Genomic DNA, 20,646 nt, shown 5'->3' on the forward strand with positions numbered 1-20,646 from the left:
ATTTGGAAAAGGATAGTGAGAATAGCAGCACAACTGGAAGAATGTAATCGATGTCACTGAATTGTACATGTAGAAACTTTCAAAATGGTGTAACTTTGGCTATGTATATTTTCACCAAAAAAAAAAAAAGGTCCTCCAAGGTCAAGAAGGGAGAGTGATGACATGTCGTGGGGTTGTTAACCAATGTCATAAAACAATATGTATATTGACTGTTTAATGAGAAACTATTTGTTCTGTAAACCTTCATCAAAAGTACAATAAAAATTAAAAAAAATAAAAGGAATTACAAACCTGAAGATATATCAGAATGCAGTATTTTGATATTAACGGTTCCACAGGTATTTCAAAGGAGACTTCTTACAAATAAACTCAGATTCTTTTATAGTTAAAAGATTTAGAAATAAAATAGTAATAATAAATATGACAGTTATAAAGTAGACAGCAGGGTTTATTCTCTAAGATTGTATCCTGATAAATTTTTCCTGTCTTTAGCTAACAAGTTCTTTTAAATCTTATTTTCCACAATGAATTAGTATCATTAACCCCTTAACGCCTCAGTTCCTTTTCATTAGCATTTGCTAATTAGAAAACTGCAGTCACCGCCCTTACAGTTGTTATTCTCAGAAATAATTTCAAAAAAATGTTGGCCTTGTAGAAATCAAGGACTTAATTTTCTCCCTCCACAATTCCATTTTTCAAATTGAATGGGTTAACTGGGAGTTTACCATGTAATTCAAGCAACATTAACATTGTATGAACTGAAAATAAACTATGTAAAAAAAGGACTGAACAGTTTTAAGATACCATGTATGCTTAAATGTTAGTCAAGCTTTTTTCTTTTTCTCTAAAATTATCCCATTGAAAAGAGTATGGAGCTTTACTCTATTTTGAAGACTTAATTACTTTTGAGTAATAATGTCTTTGGGGGAAAACAATCTGAAATGGCTGCAATTAAAAGCAGTTTTGGGATATGTACACAGATTTTAAAAAGCATATACTGCAAACCACTTCAAAGTGAGGATGAAATGCTTTGGAAAACTGTTAGAAGGCTCAAAAAAGTTCTAATGCTGACAAAGATACATTAATATCAGAGATATGTGAAAGGACACTAAGTGAAATTGATTTACAAAATATAGAAAAAAATAATTTAAAAATATTTTTATACAATTGAGTACTCAAATAAACCAAATACTATAAATTGACATTTTAAACATTTCTATCCCTGAAAGTTTACGTATTTAAGTTTACCAAAATATTTTGGGAGACTCTTCTCATTGGAAGAATGAGGCACAGGCTTTATTTGGCTGGATTCAGAACTCAAGCTTTAGAGGCACTTTTACATTATTACTAGAAGTCAAAGTGAGAGGCTTACCTGAACACCTCCACTCATGTATCATCCGGTTGTTCCTCTATTCCTTTATTTTGTTTTTTTTTTAATATCACTTATCAAGACATGAAATTATTTATTTACATGTTTATTACATCCATCTTTTGACTAGAAAGAAAATTGCACGAGGGCAGGGATTTTGGCTTTTCATATGAAATTCCAGGTAGCAGTGAAGTCTGTATGAATGGGGAGAAAAGGCAGGCAGGAGGTGAAGGCAAACGCTGCTGGAGTAGAAGAGGTCCCCAACAGCTTAGAGTCATCTTGTTAAGTCAGTCCACGGCGGGCTGTTTTTCACGCACTAGCTATGTCCTAACCCAGGACTGTCCATATTTATGCCCTTTATTCAAGAAACAAACAAACCACCCTGAAACTAAAAAGAATCCAGTTTATTCAGATAATTATTCAAGTTCCAAAACAACAATATTTACAGACAAGCAGGTTTCCTCAATTATAATGTGTCTTCACATCTCAATTTTGTTCTAATTTTACTTTTAGAATCAAAACATATACTTGAGAGAAAAAAAAACCTCCACTGTTTTTCCTATTATGTTTCAAAGTGCAGATTATTTTCATTAATTGAATATTTAAGTAAGGTTTCTTTTTAAGAAATTAAAACCTATGAAATGAAATAATCACGAAGACAAGATCAACAGAATATGAGTTGTTTCAGAAAGAGTCCTTAACAAGAATATTTAACTATTAGTTTACCTAAATAGTTTTTTAATAGTAAACCTCATAACATCTTTCCATTACCAAATATAAACCAAATGGCTGAGTCAAAGTCATTTTTTGAGTAACAGCTAACATTATTGCTTTAATACCTTCAAGAATTCTGGTTTTGACAATTTTTCAATGAAACAACTACATTGACAAAAATATAGTTATCTTAATATTGCTTTAATTCTACAGTATTTTCAAATTCCTTGTTTCTTTCAGTTGCAGTTCTCTGACCTTCCCTTTTTAAAGATCTGTTTGTTAGAGAAGAACTCTATTCCACCTACTGTTAGTATCCCTCAAGAGGTCTATCCTGGGGGTTTCTCAATGTTTTTCTAAATTGAAAAATTAGTTATTCTATAATAAGCAGAGCTGAATTATACTGTATTTGGAAGGCTATGCTAGCTAACACGTCTGCTAACATAACAAATTTGAGAAAACAGTGAAGCTTTGCTAGCTAGCTATCTGTTCAGATTCAGCCAGAGCAAACTTCTTGTCACATTTTATTGTCCCACTAGCACTTGCGAAAGCTCCATCTACTTGTGAGGGATCTTTCTGACAGGATGTTACAAAGAACGAGATTGGCTGTTGAACAAGAAAAGGTAATGTACGGGCAGAAAGGTTGCTCAAGGCCACAGTTACAAACTACATTCCTGTTGTCCAACAATGATCATTACTAAGAGATTTTTTTTTTTACTTTTGCAGAATGTTTAACAAGAAAAAAAATCTATGACTACAGCATTAAAAAAACTATTTGTGTTGCATTATTTACATTATTACAATATGACTAATTTTAACTTAACAGCAAAAGCTAAAGATATTATTCCCTATTGTTTGCTACAAAATTATTAAAAGAACCACTTAAATTGTGAAATACAAATACGAAAGAAATAATCTTGTGGAAAGGGCTCTTATAGAAAAGGGTATTAAATGTGCTTTCATTTCAATATAATAAACTAAAAATGCTTCAAATAGAAAATTTAAAAAAATCTCTACTCAGGGAAACACTTAAAATATGCAAACCAGCTTCTCTATTAAAAACCGTTTATAAATAAAAACTATAAAATATTGAAATTCAAGAAATTTTCCGTGTCAGGCGCAGCAGAATTATAAATTACAAGAATAACGCATCAAGAATTATAAAATTATAGGTCTGATGACCAATCCTAGAAAAAAAAATCCTACTTTCATCTAAGTCCAATGGTACAACATAAACAATGTATTAAAAATATCAGCAACAAGAACGTTTTAATGAGTTTACTACTACTGCTTCATCTTAATCATAGTAAACGTCATATTCAATCCGTTTATGCCGTTAGAATAACCTCAAAGAAAATCTTTATAATTGTACTGATACCAACAGTTTAAAAAATAAATTTCAAAATATTATGTCAATGCTTCTGATGGTTAGGTAGGTATTAAAAAGAACAGCCTGCTTCCGATGTTAGAAGCTGATCTCCTATTGCCTTATGTGACACACTGCTGCATTTAAAGACTGTATAAAGAGCTGTAGGATTTATACTTCCTACCACATTTCCATGCATTTTAAAATGTTAAAAATATGTAAGTAAAAAATACTTGAAAAAACTTCTTAAATCTCCTTTATTTCAATAGACAGAAGACTATTTTCGATGTCCTGGCTGAAAGGATTCTTGTTGCCATGGAGCTGGAAGAAAAAAACCCACAAAAATTTGAGATAAGTTAACGATGCAGACTAACAGTACCTAATGGTATAGTGGAAAGAACCCGAGTGTAAGTTAGAGCCAAAGAGATTGGAGTTCAAACTGCACACCTGCCCTTCACTTGCCATGAGATCCAGAGAAAGTTATTTAAGGCTTCCCGAGGAGTAATTTCCTCATCTGTAAGAGAACAGTATCTCTACATCTCTCTCAGGCACCCTAAGACAATTAAATGGAATGAATGGTGTAACATGCCTGGTACATGGGGCTCACTGAAGGCCCTTCCTTTTGTTCCACTTTCTGGTCATGAATACGCAAGCATTATGAGCAAAACAGCGACAAGCGGACCATACGGATTTCCCCATCTTTAAAGGGATGCAGGCTAAGTGGGAGAAATGCTCTCTAAGGATTATAAATCCCCACGAAAACTAAAAGATGTCTTTATAAACACAGCAGCTGCCTTCTAATTATTTTTTTAGAGTGACTTTTGGATAGTATAAGAAGTAGACAATTGTTTTCTTTTCACTTAGCTAATATAACCAAGAGGGTAACACTATTTTTGAAAGCTAACCCTTTCACGTGCTCAGGGGTACACACAGCGACCATGAACTCCGTCAGCCCCTGGGGTTTATTGGGAAGGTGCTGTCCCACTGACAAGGCGTGCTGCCACAAGGCAGGGGCCTTTACGACTGTTTGTAACCGAAGAAACAGGTGTGTGCTGCAAATAACTCTTTTCACATACAGGGCATTGTCTGAGGTGTCTGAATTCTTGGCAGGAAAAACAGAAATGGTGAAAATATTTGTTACACATATGGACCAAAAGACCCCGGTGGGGACTCTGGGGTATAATTAGTGAACTTCATATGTAACACTAAACACTAAGGGCAGGCTGTGGGAGGGGGCAAGAAAAAAAAAATCACACTACCTACTAAAAATTCAGACACGCTCAGTGATCCAGCATGCTTCCATTAAGGAAAACACATGATATGAACAAAAAATTCAAAGCAGAAAATAATTGGGTCAGCAAAGGGTTAAAGCTGGATTTAGCTCCACAGCCATCTTTTAATATTACAAACAGCTGGAATATTAAAGAACCCAAGAAAGCCCAAACCAGGAGAAGCTTTATGAAACAACTCTGTCTCAAGATTTGCTAGTTCAGAAACTGAAGTATCTATTTTAATTCATAGGTCTGCCACATCAACTATGCTTGATGTGACTGTCATTAGAGAAGCAGTATGAAATTAATCGTAAAGGAAAAAGCCACGTCATATACTTCCTCCCCGTTTCTTTCTCCTCCTCCTTTATAGTTTTCCTTCAGCTTCTGTTTTAGGTACGAACGTTCTAGTCCTGTTTAAACTCATTTGGTGGGAAAGGGAGAGAAGGGAAAGAGATGGACACAGATAATTACAATACCTCGTTAATATTCACACGCCTTACCATGTAAGAAAAGCACTCACAAAAGTACTGTGGAAGTACTGGAGGGATTGTCATACAGCAAGAAGTGCAATGTGGTTTGAGTAGAGGCAGAACTGGTGAGAGAGGAGACTGGATACACAGGATTGCGAATGGCCCTGAATTCTAAGCTAAAGTACTTGTATTTTATCCTATAGGTAATAGGGAACCAGTGGGGGTTCCAATGTAGGGCTGCTGACATGATCAGATTTCTTAATTAGAAACAGAACCAGGTTAACTAGCCACTTCTTGTCCAGTTGAGACAAATGATCTGTCAGCTAATTTTTGCTACTTACAATTTGTAAGAGTATCCAGGATTTTGAAACAGCTTTTTAAGAGAAATTTTCCTGCATTTCTCTGTTTAAGATGTTAACCTCTGATGGTAGAATATTTTCAGTGTTAATGTACAACTGTTTTTTTTCCCTGCAGAATTACTATTTTTAAAAAAAACTGCTTTAACTCTAGTAAATGAACATTTATTTCAATTTAATTTAAAAACCCTATTTTCTAATAATGACATTTAGAAAATAGTTATCTGTTTAAAAGAGTAAAATTTTCAAGTTCTAGTGGCAAACTATCAAGTTCTTCTACCAATATATTTCAATTCACTCCATTCACCTACACCAAGATACTATTATTAGAACTCAGAGAGAGAGGGAGAGGAAGTAAGATCTCTTTATCTTATTAAAGTTCCTTTTTCCACCTTGTTTTATTCCTCTTAATTATCAAAATAATATATGCTCACAGTAGAAAATATAGAAAACAAAGAAAAATACTCTCCACACATCCCAAATTTTATCACCCAGAGGCAGACAACTGTTGGTGTATTTCCTTTCAGTATTTCTATGTCTTTATTTATATAGGTTAAGTTTTCATGACATAGTTTTAAAAATGTGACACAGTGGTTAAGAGCTACGGCTGCTAAACAAAAGGTCAGCAGTGCGAATCCACCAGCTGCTCCTTGGAAACTCTATGGGGCAGTTCTCCTCTGTCCTACAGGGTCACTCATTAAAAACTTTCATAAACCTTTTAATGGATGCATCATATTTCACTTTATGGATTAACTGTAAATTTATCTGTCCTCTAAAGTTGGATTTTATTGAAGGACATATTAAAGATACTACTCTTTTTTTAAATCTGACAGCTAGATTCCCACCTGACAACACAATTCAACTCCACCTAATGCATGAAAAACTCTAAAAATCTGCACAGAAAAGTGACTGCTATATATGATCACTTGTTTTGGATTCCAATCCCATGAATGTACAAAGTTAAAAGCAAAACATCAGTGAAGCAAGTATTGAAACTTGTGAAACTCACCGTAAGTCCAAGGAACTCCTGGAGGCACACCAGGACCAGGTGGGTAAGGGCATGCAGCTTGCGGTACAGGCTGATGGGAAGCAGACTGTGGAATAACCGTCTGAAAATTGTAGGAAATTGGCATCTGAGACTGAAAATACCCATTCACTGGCACAAAGTCATTTGCTTGTGGCTCCTCAGCAAAGTAACCAAAATATTGAGAGTAAGAAAGATCAGAATGTGTGTTCTGGACAGTATTTGCAACTGCAGTCAACATCCCAGAAGAAAATGGCTGTGTTTCGTAAGATGTTATCCTCTGGTATGTCTGGGTTACAGAATTGCCATCAATGCTACTGTAATGATAAACACACCACGCATAGTAAGGATATGAAGTTCCAGATGAATGTTCAGAAGAATTACATACTGGGGTACATGCGCACTGGGGCAGTTCATTCCAATACACGGCAACATTCTGAGGCAGAGCTTTTGAATTTTCACTGCTCCGTTGTTCAGAAAAAGAGTGCTCTGCTGTCCGATTCACATCAAGGGTTATGCCTCCAGATGCTCCAGCAGAAACAGTACTGGGATTCAATACATCCTTCATGTATTTTTCCTTTGATTCAATTTTTGCAGGCTCCGTTTTGTTTATTTGAAGAACAGGAATTTTGTTCTGAATAAACATAGGTTCTGGAGAACTGGTGCCTGTGGAGTTTTTCATGGACGAATTTAGTATGTCATTATCTTGAAGTTCAAGGACAGAGTCGTTCATTTCTAGATTGGCATGGATATCCCTCACAAAATGGAAAATAGGCTTTGAAAGCACTGATGTATTAGGCAGAAAAGAAGTATCAGTTCCTGGTTTTATGTCTGAAGGACAAGATTTCTGTGCAGGATCTGGGGAAATTTTATGAAATTTCTGTGGAGGTGTCTCGTGGTCTTTTGAAAATGTGTCATCTAAAGTTTTCTGGTCATAAATTGCAAAAATGGAACAATCTTTCTTATTATTTTTTTCCTCAGCAGCACTAAAATTCACATTTCTTTCCTTTGTGCTGTTTAAGTTTCTCTGTTGCCCAGTATAGTCTTCTGAAGTATCAGCTGAAATCTTAGTTAAATCTATTATTTCGCTTTCTGAATTTGACATGCAAGTGTCCTTTAAGACCTCTAAAGGTGAAAGTGAGCCCAGTGGTGATCTTGGCATTTCAACCTTTTTTGGAGATACGTGGTTTCTTTTCAGATTGTCAGATAAACTTGGTCCTATTTTGCTTTCACTTTTGGAATGAGATCTTGTAGTCCTATTAGGTATTAACACATACATACATACAGACAACTTTAAATATGCAGATTCACAAATTTTTAATAATCTATTTGAAATTTTTATTTAACAGGACTTCTGAAGATTTACATTTTTCTCTTTATATTGGCAATATAAAAACCAGCAAACCAGTTGCTGTTGAGATGATTCTGACTCATAGTGACCTCGTGTATGTCAGAAAAGAACTGTGCTCCACAGGATTTTCAATAGCTGATTTTTCAAAAGTAGATTGCCAGGTCTTTCTTCCAAGGCACCTCTGGGTGGACTTGAACTGTCAACCTTTTGGTTAGCAGCTGACAGCATTAGGAGCCCTGGTGGCGCCGTGGTTAACCAAAAAGGTTGGCAGTTTGAATCCACCAGCTGCTTCTTGGAAATCCAATGGAGCAATTCTACCCTGTCCTATAGGGTCACTATGAGTCGGAATCGACTTGACAGCAACAGGTTTGGTTTTTTTGTTTTTTTGAGAGCGTTAACCATTTGCACCACTCAGCGACTCTGATGGCAATACACAACATGTTTTCCCAATTTTACTCTCTATGTCTGAAGTTAAGATACTTTTCCTATGGGAAGATGATATACTCCACATTTCAAATATATTTCCAATATTGTAATAAATCACTTTGTGCTTTGGATATTTCTTGATAAGAGGCCTTTAAAAGTAGGAAGCTGTCATTATGTAACTGGTTACTTTAAGTTTCTAATTCATGTGTCTCCAACCCATTGACAATCTTCTTTACTTGTAAACAGCAATCCAGAGCTGGTGAAACTATCAGCTGGGCACGCCTCAAAGACCTCTTCACTGTCTGTTATCACAAACTACTAAGTTTTTTGCCTGTTATATTTTGAGAATAGGAAGGGCGGAATTCCAAAATTTCTTGCCAATTTAATATTCTTGACATACTTATCTAAATTTAGACAGTCTCAAGCAGGCTGAGGGAAGCATCCATTAAGGACATGTCTAGAGCCTGACAGGTAACATACGTTCTCTAGGTAAGTGTATTTTTTGGTGCTTCATCAATTTTTTAAAAATTCTATGTGGAAAGTAGCACGTTGAGAAGAGCAAAGAACCACTCTTCTACAGTCAAGAGAAGTTAACCTTTGGCCTGGATTTGTATATTCCACATAGAAAACTAAAAGCCCCACATTTTACAGAATCCGGTCTTCTTAAAAGGCACTTTAATAACAACCAACATCATCAGCCAACCCCATACAATACTTTACAGAAAGTACAATTTTATTAAAATCACATTTCCAGTGATATTTCAGAGATGTCTCAACCTACAAGGCTGGCAGCTGTCTAGATGGTCAGTTCCTTTATTCACTCTCTTACTCTTTTTATGGAAGAACACAGCATATAATCTAAGTTCTAACTTTATATTCAAATTTGTTTTCTGTTAAGTGAGATAAAGTTTGATTCACTGATTTGCAAACACCACCTACATTTAGTTAACAAATTTAAATCGTCACGGAGCTGGCTTATGTTAGCACTCTAAGAGCCTATTCCTTTTCAGGCCACTACATAACTCTTGAAAGAGTCACATGTGCTAGGAAAAGATTCTAGAAATATAATAAATAAAATGTTATATTTAAAGAAACAAAACCAAGTAAGACAGAAATGAGATTGCTCACTTGTCTTTTTTATTTTATACTAGTCATTCTCTTTCACAAAATGGAAAAATATGAGGCCAGTCACAAAATAAAAACCCTATGGAGTTTAAATGAAATGACAGGTTATCAATTTATTTGGTGCCACTTCATATCAAAATGAGAAAAATATAAATAACGTACGTAGTGAGCTCTTCATAAAAACCATTTACTGAAAGGACTAGCCTTTACTTTGAGATCACGTTCTTCCTATTGATGGTGCTAAACATCCTTTTACGGAACGGTAGTATGTTCACTGCATATGTGTGTGCATGTGTATACACATACTATTTGTATAATCTTCCAACTTAGTTATATAGGCTGACAACTTTATACCTCTTTAACAAATTTTGAAATTTGGCTAGTCTGTAACAGATCCCTAGGTGGTGCAAAAGGTTTGTGCTAGACCACTAACTTAATGGTTGGCGGTTTGAACCCACCCAGTGGTGCCAAGAAAGAAAGGTCTGGTGAACTGCTTCTGTAAAGATTACAGCCTAAATACATAAATAAAGCTCTGTGGAGCAGTACTACTCTGTAACAGAAGGGTTGTGCCATGACTCAGAGTCGACCCAATGGCAGTTTTTTTTTCTTTGTAAAATCTTCATATTTAACAAAACCTTTTTATTAAACCAGTCACTAAACCCAATTGATTCTTTAAGTAATGTCTGTCAAACACAAATTTTCCTTTCTTAGTCTGTAGAATAATACCCTTTTCTAAGCCCTGGATGACTGACTTCTTCTAATTGTACAGTATTCAGAATCTCCTTACCTTTCAAATCACTGAAAAAACACATTTCACATAACATTACCCTTCAATACTTAAACAAAATGAAGTTCAAACTTCTTCGGCCTATACTTATGACATTCTGTAATCTGAAATGACCTTCTCTATCTTTAGCTTATTCTTGTCCCCTAAGTTACTTATAGGATCTCTCTGAGTTGGAATCGACTCGATGGCAAGGAGTTAATGGGTTAAGTTACATGTATGCTCTAACAGAAATATACAAATGATTGTTTTATTTTTAATCCTTAATATTTGCTCAATTTTGCTTAGTTTTTCTTAAGGCAGGACTGACTGCAATTCCTACCTTGGATTCTTGAATGTTGCCTTTTCTTTGCTGACTTCTGTGACATCTTTCATGTCAACCTATGTTTAAAAGATACAAATAGAAATTGGTGATAATTTAAACTGCAATATAAAGTTTTATTATTTTAACATCAGACATCTGCAATTGTTCGTTGTGTCATCACCCAAAATGCACTAACATTAAACTCATTAATGCTCTCCTCCCCCTGCAACTAGTGACTCTGCTGGGCTGCCCAAATTTCATTTATGTCTGGGGCAACTTTTTTTTTTTTGAGGAAAATTTGCAACATTCTTATCCTCGTATTTTAAAATCAACTTTGAAGCCCATTTATGACTGCTCTCTCTTTAATGCCCTTTTTAGCAAACCAGTGATTAAGCCCTATCAATTCTTTAAGTGATACCTGTCAAATACCAATTTTCCTTTCTTATTCTATAAAACAGCAAGCACCCTTTTCTAAGTCCTGGACTAAATGACTTCTAACCGTTCTCAGAATCTCTGTCTCATTTAAACTGAAAAAAAACTCATTTCACATGGCATTATCCATTAATACAGAAAGCCAACAGAATCAAGTTCAAACTCCTATACCTAAGACATTGTATAATCTCAAATAACACTATTTTCCATCTTTAGCTTACTTTTGTCCCCTAAGTTAAATTTTTGTTTCAGACTTAACCTCATCTCTCAAACGTCAATAAGCGTTCTCGATGTCTGTCATCACATTATTTTCTATAACTGAAATGTCTTCTTCATTTTTCCCATCATCTAGTACTTTTTTTTTTCCTTTAAGGGAAAGCTTTGTGTTGCATGCAATAAATCTTCCCTAATAATCTAAGCTGCTGTTTTTTGCTTTTCTTCTCAATAGCTACAAACCTTTTTAGTACTACCCTCACTTTACTCTTCATGTGGCGTACACAGCTTGTGTTATGGTTTGTAAATGTTTGTAAGTGGTTGTTTACTTGTACAGAGGCTGATTAACCAGTAAGCATGGTATGCACTGGCTTGCAGTGAGCAAGGTACACATGGCCTTAACTGCATTTACTAGCCAATCTGTGGTGAGCAATTTCATATGGATTTCAACGTATCGTTTTGACATGGTGGGGGACAGGTGAAATTGTGCACTACAGATTGGTGGGAAGGCACAATTGGGCCCGTGTGTACCTTGCTTATTGGGTAATCAGTCCCTGGTTAAGTGTTTTTCTATGAAACACAATTCAATAAATGGTAACTAAATTCCTGGTCTCTAGAACTAACTTAACCAATACAATTAGACTTAGAAAAAGAGCAGGTGGGCAAAGAAAGAATCTTGCTTTTCATTTTGCGTATAGGTTTCTGTTTCTTCTGAACTGAGAAATTCTCAAAAAGCTGTAGGGAGTAGGGCAGGGGCAACTGCTAGGATAGGCTTTGGAGCTAGACTGCCTGGTTTTAGATCCTGGCTCTCCCATTCACTGTGTGACTTTGAAAAATTTATTTAACCTTTCTGTGCTCCCATTTCCTTACCTTTAGAGAATAATACTGCATACATCATACAAGTTTTGTAAAGAATGAATAAATATTTGTACAATCCTTAGCACAGTGCTAAGTACATAATAAACTGTATATAAACTTTGTTAACTAAAACGTATTTAGATAGGACTGCCTCTAATTCCCTGAAAATCATCAATTTTAAAATATGTGTCGTATTTGTCCCACTGGATGATAACAGTGAAGAATATGGGCTACATTAGACAGTCTTTCATAGTCTCTACATGGGCACAGACTTGTGTAGAAGCTACTCAAGAATACTTGGTCACTCACTTAACTCACATTCATGATAGCAGACTTTCCCTTAAGAAGCTATTAAAATTCATATTCTTCCATGAAATGTTTTCTAAATTAGTTTATTTAAAGTTTAAAAGAAGACATTTGCAAGATCTCTCCCTTACATGGAATCATTGATTGAAAGTCAACATTTACATCCTTTTAAAGATAATATAAATTGTCTAATCCAATATTTTAGTTAGTAAACTAATTTTGCAAGGCAAACTTTAAAGCATTATCAATTTTCACAATTTTGCAATCTACTTGTTTGCTTAAAGAGGGGACTTGTTCTCAAAAAGAATATTTTACACAGGTTTTGTTTTAAAACATTCATACCTTCTGCTTTTTAGAACTGGACATAGTAGTATTTTTCTCTTCTTCCTGAGAGTCTTCATGTCTGTCTATAACAATACGCCGTTTTTTAGAGGAACTTGAAATGTTTTTGATTATGCCCTCTGGAATTGAGGGTACCTTCATACAAGCACTGGAATTATTAATGCTCTTCCCATGTTTTATAACATGAATATTCATCTTTCCTTCTGTCTTCAATTGGAAGGTTTTCTTTCTGTTATGTAGCATTTGGCACAGGATAAAGGACATGGTTAATTTAGCATTTTTAGCACATATAATCTTCATATGTTCAATAGTTCTCATGACTTTCATAATATGGGCCATTTTTCCTATATCTTTCTGAGGAGCGGCCATTACATTTTTGAGCAGTGTAGAAAACTGACTGTAGCTGTGTTCTAGCTCTGTCACAGTGCTTCCATAATTTATGGATGCTACACACGGCACAAAGTCAATATATGTGGAAATGGAACACCTGGACTTCTTTAGAAGTTTTTTTATTTCTGAAAGTTCTTCAAGTTCTCTTGAGAGCAAATGACGAGCATATGAGCAATTAAGAGCTTCATCATATTTGTGGATAATATCCAGATCTTTCTTAAGTTCAGAAATAGCGGTCTCTATCACTTTCCAAAGGCAATCTGCTGAATTATCTTTAAGAAATGAAAAACAAGCCATTTTTTCTTGGCAATGAACCAGCTCAGGAAGAAGCGACATATCAAACCAAAGCATACCTCGAAACCTCTGCTTGTCTAGTTTCTTTGCCATTGAGTTTTTAAGAAAATGTATAGTTTCTAATATCATAACTATCTCAATATATGTTTCAGTAGCTTCGGGCTTTAAAATTACAGTCCCGTGGTTGTGGCTGTTCATCACGTCCAAAACGTTTTCTTCTGTGATAAACATATTATCTATGCTATCTTCTTGCAACATCCGGAAGTATTTTTTTAAAATTTCTAAGTGATTAGTACATCTCAAAGTGAGTTCCTGTAATTTTTTAACGTCTGCAAATTCAGCTTCATCCAGTATTTCACTAATACAAGAAATATCTGGGTGTGAAAGCAGAGTATTGTTAAACCTACAGTTTTCTATGCTAACTGTTGTTTTATTTATTAGATTGTCTGACTTTTTGCAAGCAATCATGGCATCCTCCTCAAGTCCAATACTGGAAATCTGTTCATTGCTTAAATCTTTAGACAAAGCACCATATATCTTCTGCAACTTAGAGAAAGCCTCTTGATTAATTTTGAGTAGCATTTCTTTATACTTCTTTCGTGAGTATTTTTTGTTTAAGGATTGTCTTCTCTTTTCCCAGACAAGACTTTTTGCAGCATCAAAAAAAATGTGTTCCAGACCATAGAGAGATATTTTAATACTTATTGCCTCGCTGCTCTTGATAAAATTAACTTTTGTGGAGATTATTTCTATGATAATCCACAAGTGGTCTTGTTTTCCTGGATATGAGTGAATTTTAGGAAAGTCCCCACATACACTGATCAGCTCTAAAGTACTTTTCCTTAAGGTTTCTAGGTCTCCCAAACTATCGCCAAAGTTAACACCACAGGTAAATGGATCAGAAAGAGAAAAGTCAAAGCAATCAGAACAATGTTGCATTATCGCTTCGCACTCCTTAATCTGCCGTTTGTATTTTAAGAATGCATAGTATGAATTTTTCCCCCTTTTTGTTTCTTCAAGTAATTCAATTAACTGATCATGGTACTTCTGCAACTCACAGAATGCATTATATTTTAACCTTCCTTGGAAAGCAGGATAAAAATTGGATTGCTGTTGATAGCCACGTGGTCCACCAAGCAGCTCACTGTACAGTGTCTCATCATACCAAAGCAAGCTTCGGAATGTCGGTTCATCTCCCAAGAGCCTTTTTTTGTTTTCAATAAATTGAACAGTTTCCATCATCATTTGGAGTTCTACCAAAGAGTCAATAGCACAAGGTTTTAATTTGTTTTTACAATTATTCCACAGGTTCTGTTGTACCAACAGGTCTCGTGAAATCAAGATTTGTTCAAGTGAGCATTCCTGGGTTCTTTCAAAAGCTTCAACAAATGAAGGGAGAATATTTTGACAAACCTTAGTTTCTTCCTGTAGAATCTGCAATGATGATGCTTCATCTGCCCTCTGCAAAATTTGAGACAGCTTAGCTATAAGAGCAGTATGATTAGCTGAGCAATGTTTTTCTGTTAATTCATTCATGTATGATGTAGGCTTCTTCTGAAGAGTAGTGACTTTAGAGATCTCTGGGTGGACATGTAAAATAGGTTTATGGTTAATTCCTACAATGTCCGGTTTGAAATTACAGGTTATTTCTGAATGCACTATCGAATCAGGCTGTGAGTCATTGTTAACTTTCCCATCTTTCTCTCTTTTGATAAGTGGATTAGGAACTGTGTTATTCACGGAAAGTGCCTTAGAAGATGTGGCATTTTCAATTCTTAGATGAGACTCAATCAAGTTATTTTTAACTGTTTTCTCACTTAAGTAGGAGGATACTTCTTCTAAGGTCTTCTGATTTTTGTACTCAGTTTTAAAAGATGATTCTTCAGTCATGCGTTTTTTGTGGTATACGTCTTCAATCGTATCTTTTGCTTTTTCTGCTTGTTTAACTTTCCACATTTTTCTGTCCTGAATGTTTTTCATTGCATTACCTTTTTTTGAAGAAGAACCCTTTACATTATCTGTTAACATTATCTGAAACCTGTCATTGGAAAATAGTTTCTTCATTGTATTTTCCCCACAACATTTTTTTTCTTCAGTTACTGATGTTAGGGCCAAGCTGGAATTCTCAGTAACACCTGTGTCATTCCCATCGATTTGGGAGCAATTACTTGAAGAGGACTGCTCTGTCTTTAGAAGCTCATTTTCACCACATTTCTGTTGAGAATGGGATACAGCAGTGGATGCTGCCAAAGAATCTACATCAAAAATTCTCTGTTTATCCAAATAAGATTCTGAAGATTCTCCCTCAGTCACTATCACTGGAGCGGCTGAAAACAACTGAGGAACACTGTTACATTTTTTGCTTGCTATCAGAGTTGGCTTTAATGGGTCCACAGGGAAGTTTCTTGTGAAGATGTTTGGTTTAGAGTTCTCAACAGGAGCTGGGCATTTTTCTATAGGAAAATTCACTTCCAGGTTTCTTTTACAATCAGATAAAATGTTATTTGGTTTGTAGATACCAACATTTAAAAAGTGCTGTGTACTTGATTCTAAGACTGAAATAAGTATGTCAGTTTTCACGTCTGTGTGGGCTATATGACTTGTACCGTAATTTTTGTCCGTGTTAACACTTACACTTTCTTTTATGCAATTTAAAGATACTGAGTTACTTTTACTTATTACTTCATTAGCCACGGAATTAATTTCTTCTGTTACATCCTTAACATTACTATGTATTGAATGGCTCTCAAGCTTTTCATATTTACCGAAGTTAGATAAAAAGTTTGTATCAACTTGGTTTTCTTTTTCAGGTAGCTTCTCATCTGGGTGGTCTGGTGAACATACATTATCAGTTTTTCCAAAAAAAGGCTGAAGGTCTGATGACCCTGAGAATTTCATACCGCTAGTATTAAAAGCTGATTGACTTGTACTTTTGGACACAGAGGACAGGCGTAACTGTGACTCAGGATGTTGTTCTTGCTCACAAAACTCTTCCACGTGAATAGTGGTGTGACTTCTGGAAATACCACTGGCTACATTTTTCTTAGAAAGCTGTTTTGTGACTCCCTCTTCATTACAAGACTTGTGCTTTGACACACGAGTTAATGATTTCCCAACATCAAATTCTAAAACTCTTCTCTCACCCTCTTTGTCATCTCTTCTTCTTGAAAAAAAATGCTTAGTGGAATAATATTTTCTTTCACACACAGAACTATAACCTTCAAGGTCACAGCTTTCCCAGAAACTATTGCATATGATTGCATATGATTTTGGTAATGGACCTTTTCTTGTTTCTCCCACTTTAGCTATTAGTTGCAAGGATGTGTGAACTCTTCTCTGAGCTTTTTTTAAGTGCAGAACAGCTCTGTCAAGTTTTCTGGAAAGACGTTTGCTTTTACATAAAGATGCTTCACTGTTTAGAATATCCAAGACACTCCTAATGTGTTTTTCTGACTGTGAAAATGTTTTAATTCGTCCCTGGGATAATGAACAAAAACATTCAAACGAGTTTTGACTAGTTAGCCTCCTCTTCTTCTCATACATTTCATGTCTTACATCTTTATGGGATGTGTTCTGGTCTCTAACAGATGTATGTAACTTTCTTTTGCTCATTCTTGACTCTGTGTGCTTTCTACTTCTAGCATCATTAGCGTCAGTTTTTGATTTTGCAAAGGAACAGCTGCTTCTGTTATTTACTGTTGTGACATTTGAAGATTCAGTAAACAAAGATTCACTGTTTTGTTTTTCAGACATGTGATTCATGTGTGTATTCCGACTTAAGTCCAAAGAAAGAGAAGTTTCAGATTTACTCACTAATTCTGATTTTTGTGTCATGTTATCAAGTTTATCCTCACATGAGTTATCAGAATTTTCACTGGAAGACTGGGAATAAATTCCTAATTCTGGCAACTTTTCTCCCTCTGGGGCTTCAGAATAATTATCTTTCAATGCATGGGAGTCAGCAGTTTGGCTGAATTCTGGCCTACATGTATTAGTAATTCTAACTTGTAGATCTGGAAGTAAAATTGGATTCAGAAGTTCTGCTTTGGTTTTTTGTGTAGAAGAATAAAAACAACTACTTTCCTCAGAGTAATGCTGATCTGTATTCTCCCTTCTTGCAGTGCTTTTCAATGCTTCTGTTCCCCAGTTACTGCTTCCTAACAGAGCATCCCAATCAATACGAGACCTCAGAGCCTCATACGAGATCCCCAATTCTTCATTAAGCACACTTCCATGGCTATGTGCATCTTGTTGAAATAGAAAAGCATCATCATCCTGTTCTGTTTCTACTTCAATTTCACTTTCCAATTCCAAACTCTGAATAACCAAGTTCTCACCGACTAAGGACTGATGAAATGAGTCTTGTGATTTATTTTCACCCGTATCAATTTCACAATCAGAAATCCTAGGTTTTACTAACAAACCAAAATCTGGACTCTCGGAAGAACGAGTTTCTTTAAACTGGTATCTCTGGTGATCTTCGTGATTTGTGCTCAATGCAGGCAAAGTACAACTAGCTATCTGTACTTTAGCATTTGGGTCTGTACACACTGAAGAAACTGGAACTTCTGGGAACACTGTGGAAGCCAAACGCTCTAGACTCTTTCCATTATTTTGAGTATATTTTTGTTTTAAGGCAGTGACAGCGTCTTCACTTTCTATTAATGTAGTTTCTGTTGATACGCATTTTTGGCCCCAAGTTAAGTTAAATGCAGTAGAAAATTCTTCAGAAATCAGAATTTCTACACTGCTGCAATTTTTATTCTCCCTCCTTTCATCCATATTGGTAAAACTGTTGCTTGTATGAAAAACCTGTTGCTCATCTCCATGTATGTTCTCTATGCTGTCCTCTGTAGATAAAGCAACATCTTCCTCTTTAGCCTCATTTTGATTATCGTTATCTTTTTCTTCTTTGAAATCAACATTCAGGGTTGTATCATTGTTCAGTTGTCTCTCACCGAAGACAGGGTGATCTTGACATTTATCTTCAATATGAGGAGAATCTCTGCAGTCTTTCTGATCATGTGCTAATGACACCAGCTCATTTTCATTTTCCTTATGAACCCATATATGTTCTTTAGTTATACTGCAATTGAAAGTATGAGCTGTTTCAATGCCATGAGATGCAATAACTGTATCAATTAATAGTTCTTTGGCCTGGGAAATGTCTTTTGCTTCCTGGAAAGCATCAGTCATAATGCTAACACAATTTTGATTTGTTTCTTCCCTTTTAAGATCCATTTGTTTTTGAGAAACAACAAAATTTCTATGAATGTCATTATTTTCATACTCCAAAAAGTGCTGAGGATTATTCTGCGAAAGGCTCTTTATGCTTGGAGTAAGGTTATTTTGTAATTCCATGGTTAGGTCATCTAGTTCATACTTATCCTTTGTGGTAGATATTGCTATTTCCAACTCTTCAGTAATTAGTATTTGTTCACAGTTTTTTCCTGAAGAATCAAAACTCTCATCCTCTTTATGTTCTTGGTGCAACGAAATGTAATTATCTATAGGACTGGCTTTTGTTTCATTACTAAAATAATGACCAATTTCTTTCCACAACTTTTGCTTTTCTCCATGTTTGGAACTGTCTTCTGGATCAACTTTAAGGTTCCTCATATTTCCAGTATTTTGAATGAACATATCTATGCTTTCTTTCTTTTGGAATGTAAAAACTGGAGACATTTGATGATCAGTCTGATATATCGTTTTTAAACCAGAACACTGTGATTCCTGAGAGATGTGACAATTATAGTCTTTTGTACAAGTATTCACTGGTTCGTAAGAGTTATGTGGCTCACTATTTTGTTTAATTAAAAGTGGGGTGTTGCTTCTCTGTTGGGATGTCTCGACTTTTTCCTCACTGTGTTTTTGGTCTTCAGCTTCTGAAACTACATTTGACAAAGGAATCGGGAAGGGAACATTGCCTTGGTTCTGACAGTGTCCTGCCATGGTGATTTTACTGGGAGTTGCATAATCATAGTCCTTAGACCACATGTTATGAAATTGAGACTGTGTATCATCAAAAGAAATTTTGAAGCAAGGGGTATCCAAGTAATTAGTAAGAACAGTATGATCATCAGGGATGACTTCGGGTGAGGAGACAGAATTAGCTGACACAGATGACAAGTGTGTTTCTGAATTACCAGAATCTAAACTCTTTTCAAATGCCAAAATCTCCTTTAAATCCATTACATTATTCTGTTTTCCCATGCTTTCTTCTCTCCTCATGAGTCTTGGGTCTTTGATGAGTTTTGAAGTAGTAACTGTGCTTGCGCCAACACTGTTGTGAAGGGGAACAGCACTAGAAATACCACTTAAAATATTTTTAAGATGTGTCCAGTTTAACACGAGGTCACCATTTACGCTTTCCCTGGTATCACTGGGCATAAATAAAAGACCCGTATCATGTGCATACGCTTGAGAAGTGCCACTACTTTGTGCTAAATTGTGCTCTGACTGTCCAGTGTGTGTTTCAAGTATAGAAATGTTTCCATTTTGCACATTTCCACAGGAATTAGAACTATCTGAGTTGGAAGGATTTATCTCTGAATTCAGTGCATTGCATGAACAGTTTTCCTGAACAAATGGATCTACAGGTTTCCTAAAATGCTCAAAGATGACAGTAGCATCTTTTCCTTTTCCAATTCTTTTGGCCACTGTACAGTTATTCAGAGAACACGTTCTTTCTGTGGAAGTAAGAAGAAAGTAAGAAAATAGGAAGAGAAAATTATTTCTCAGAATATCTACCAATACACTGTCATGATTGATTTTAATTGAAAGTTCATCAAATAACTTAATCATAATTAAAAGGTGTTCTCAGCAGAAAAACAGGAGAGGATGAGTAACAAACCAATAAAGTATAAATGAAACAGCATGAAGTGCTGTCACAGACTAGGGACCTTACTAAAAACAGTATTTGCCATTAAAGAATCTGAGTTCTGATAAATAATAAGGAATAAACATAGGTAAATAAGAAATAAAAAATTAAATAGGAATAAAAACATGTTGCTCACAGACTAAGTATTTCTTACATTACCTTCATATATTCAGATATTTAATAACAGTGTCTACATATCAAGCAAAATTGCCTCACTTCTTTCCCTAGACCATGCTCCCGAAAATTGTTACTTTGCTTCCTTTTCCTCTACCATGGGAGAACAAAAAAAAGAAAAGAAAGGGGAATTGGATAGAGAAGGAGGGAAAAAGACAAAGATTCCACAAAATCCTTCCCAGGGGCCAAAGCAACCCCCT

General features: G+C 35.4%; 1 protein-coding gene across 1 annotated transcript in view; it reads right to left on the minus strand.

The window, feature by feature from the left end:
* Window positions 1-3,200: 3,200 nt before the first annotated feature.
* Window positions 3,201-20,646, minus strand: part of TEX15 (testis expressed 15, meiosis and synapsis associated) — a 50,265-nt gene continuing 32,819 nt past the window's right edge. The window contains exons 6-9 of the mRNA XM_023737831.1: window positions 12,709-20,081; window positions 10,576-10,634; window positions 6,553-7,823; window positions 3,201-3,767 (exon numbers count right to left, since the gene is read on the minus strand). Of these exons, the coding sequence (XP_023593599.1) occupies window positions 3,724-3,767; window positions 6,553-7,823; window positions 10,576-10,634; window positions 12,709-20,081 (8,747 nt within the window). The 3' untranslated portion in view covers window positions 3,201-3,723. The remainder of the gene's footprint in view (window positions 3,768-6,552; window positions 7,824-10,575; window positions 10,635-12,708; window positions 20,082-20,646) is intronic.

This window comes from Trichechus manatus, unplaced genomic scaffold (genome assembly GCF_000243295.1).
Source record: "Trichechus manatus latirostris isolate Lorelei unplaced genomic scaffold, TriManLat1.0 scaffold00109, whole genome shotgun sequence".
Lineage (NCBI taxonomy): Eukaryota > Metazoa > Chordata > Mammalia > Sirenia > Trichechidae > Trichechus > Trichechus manatus.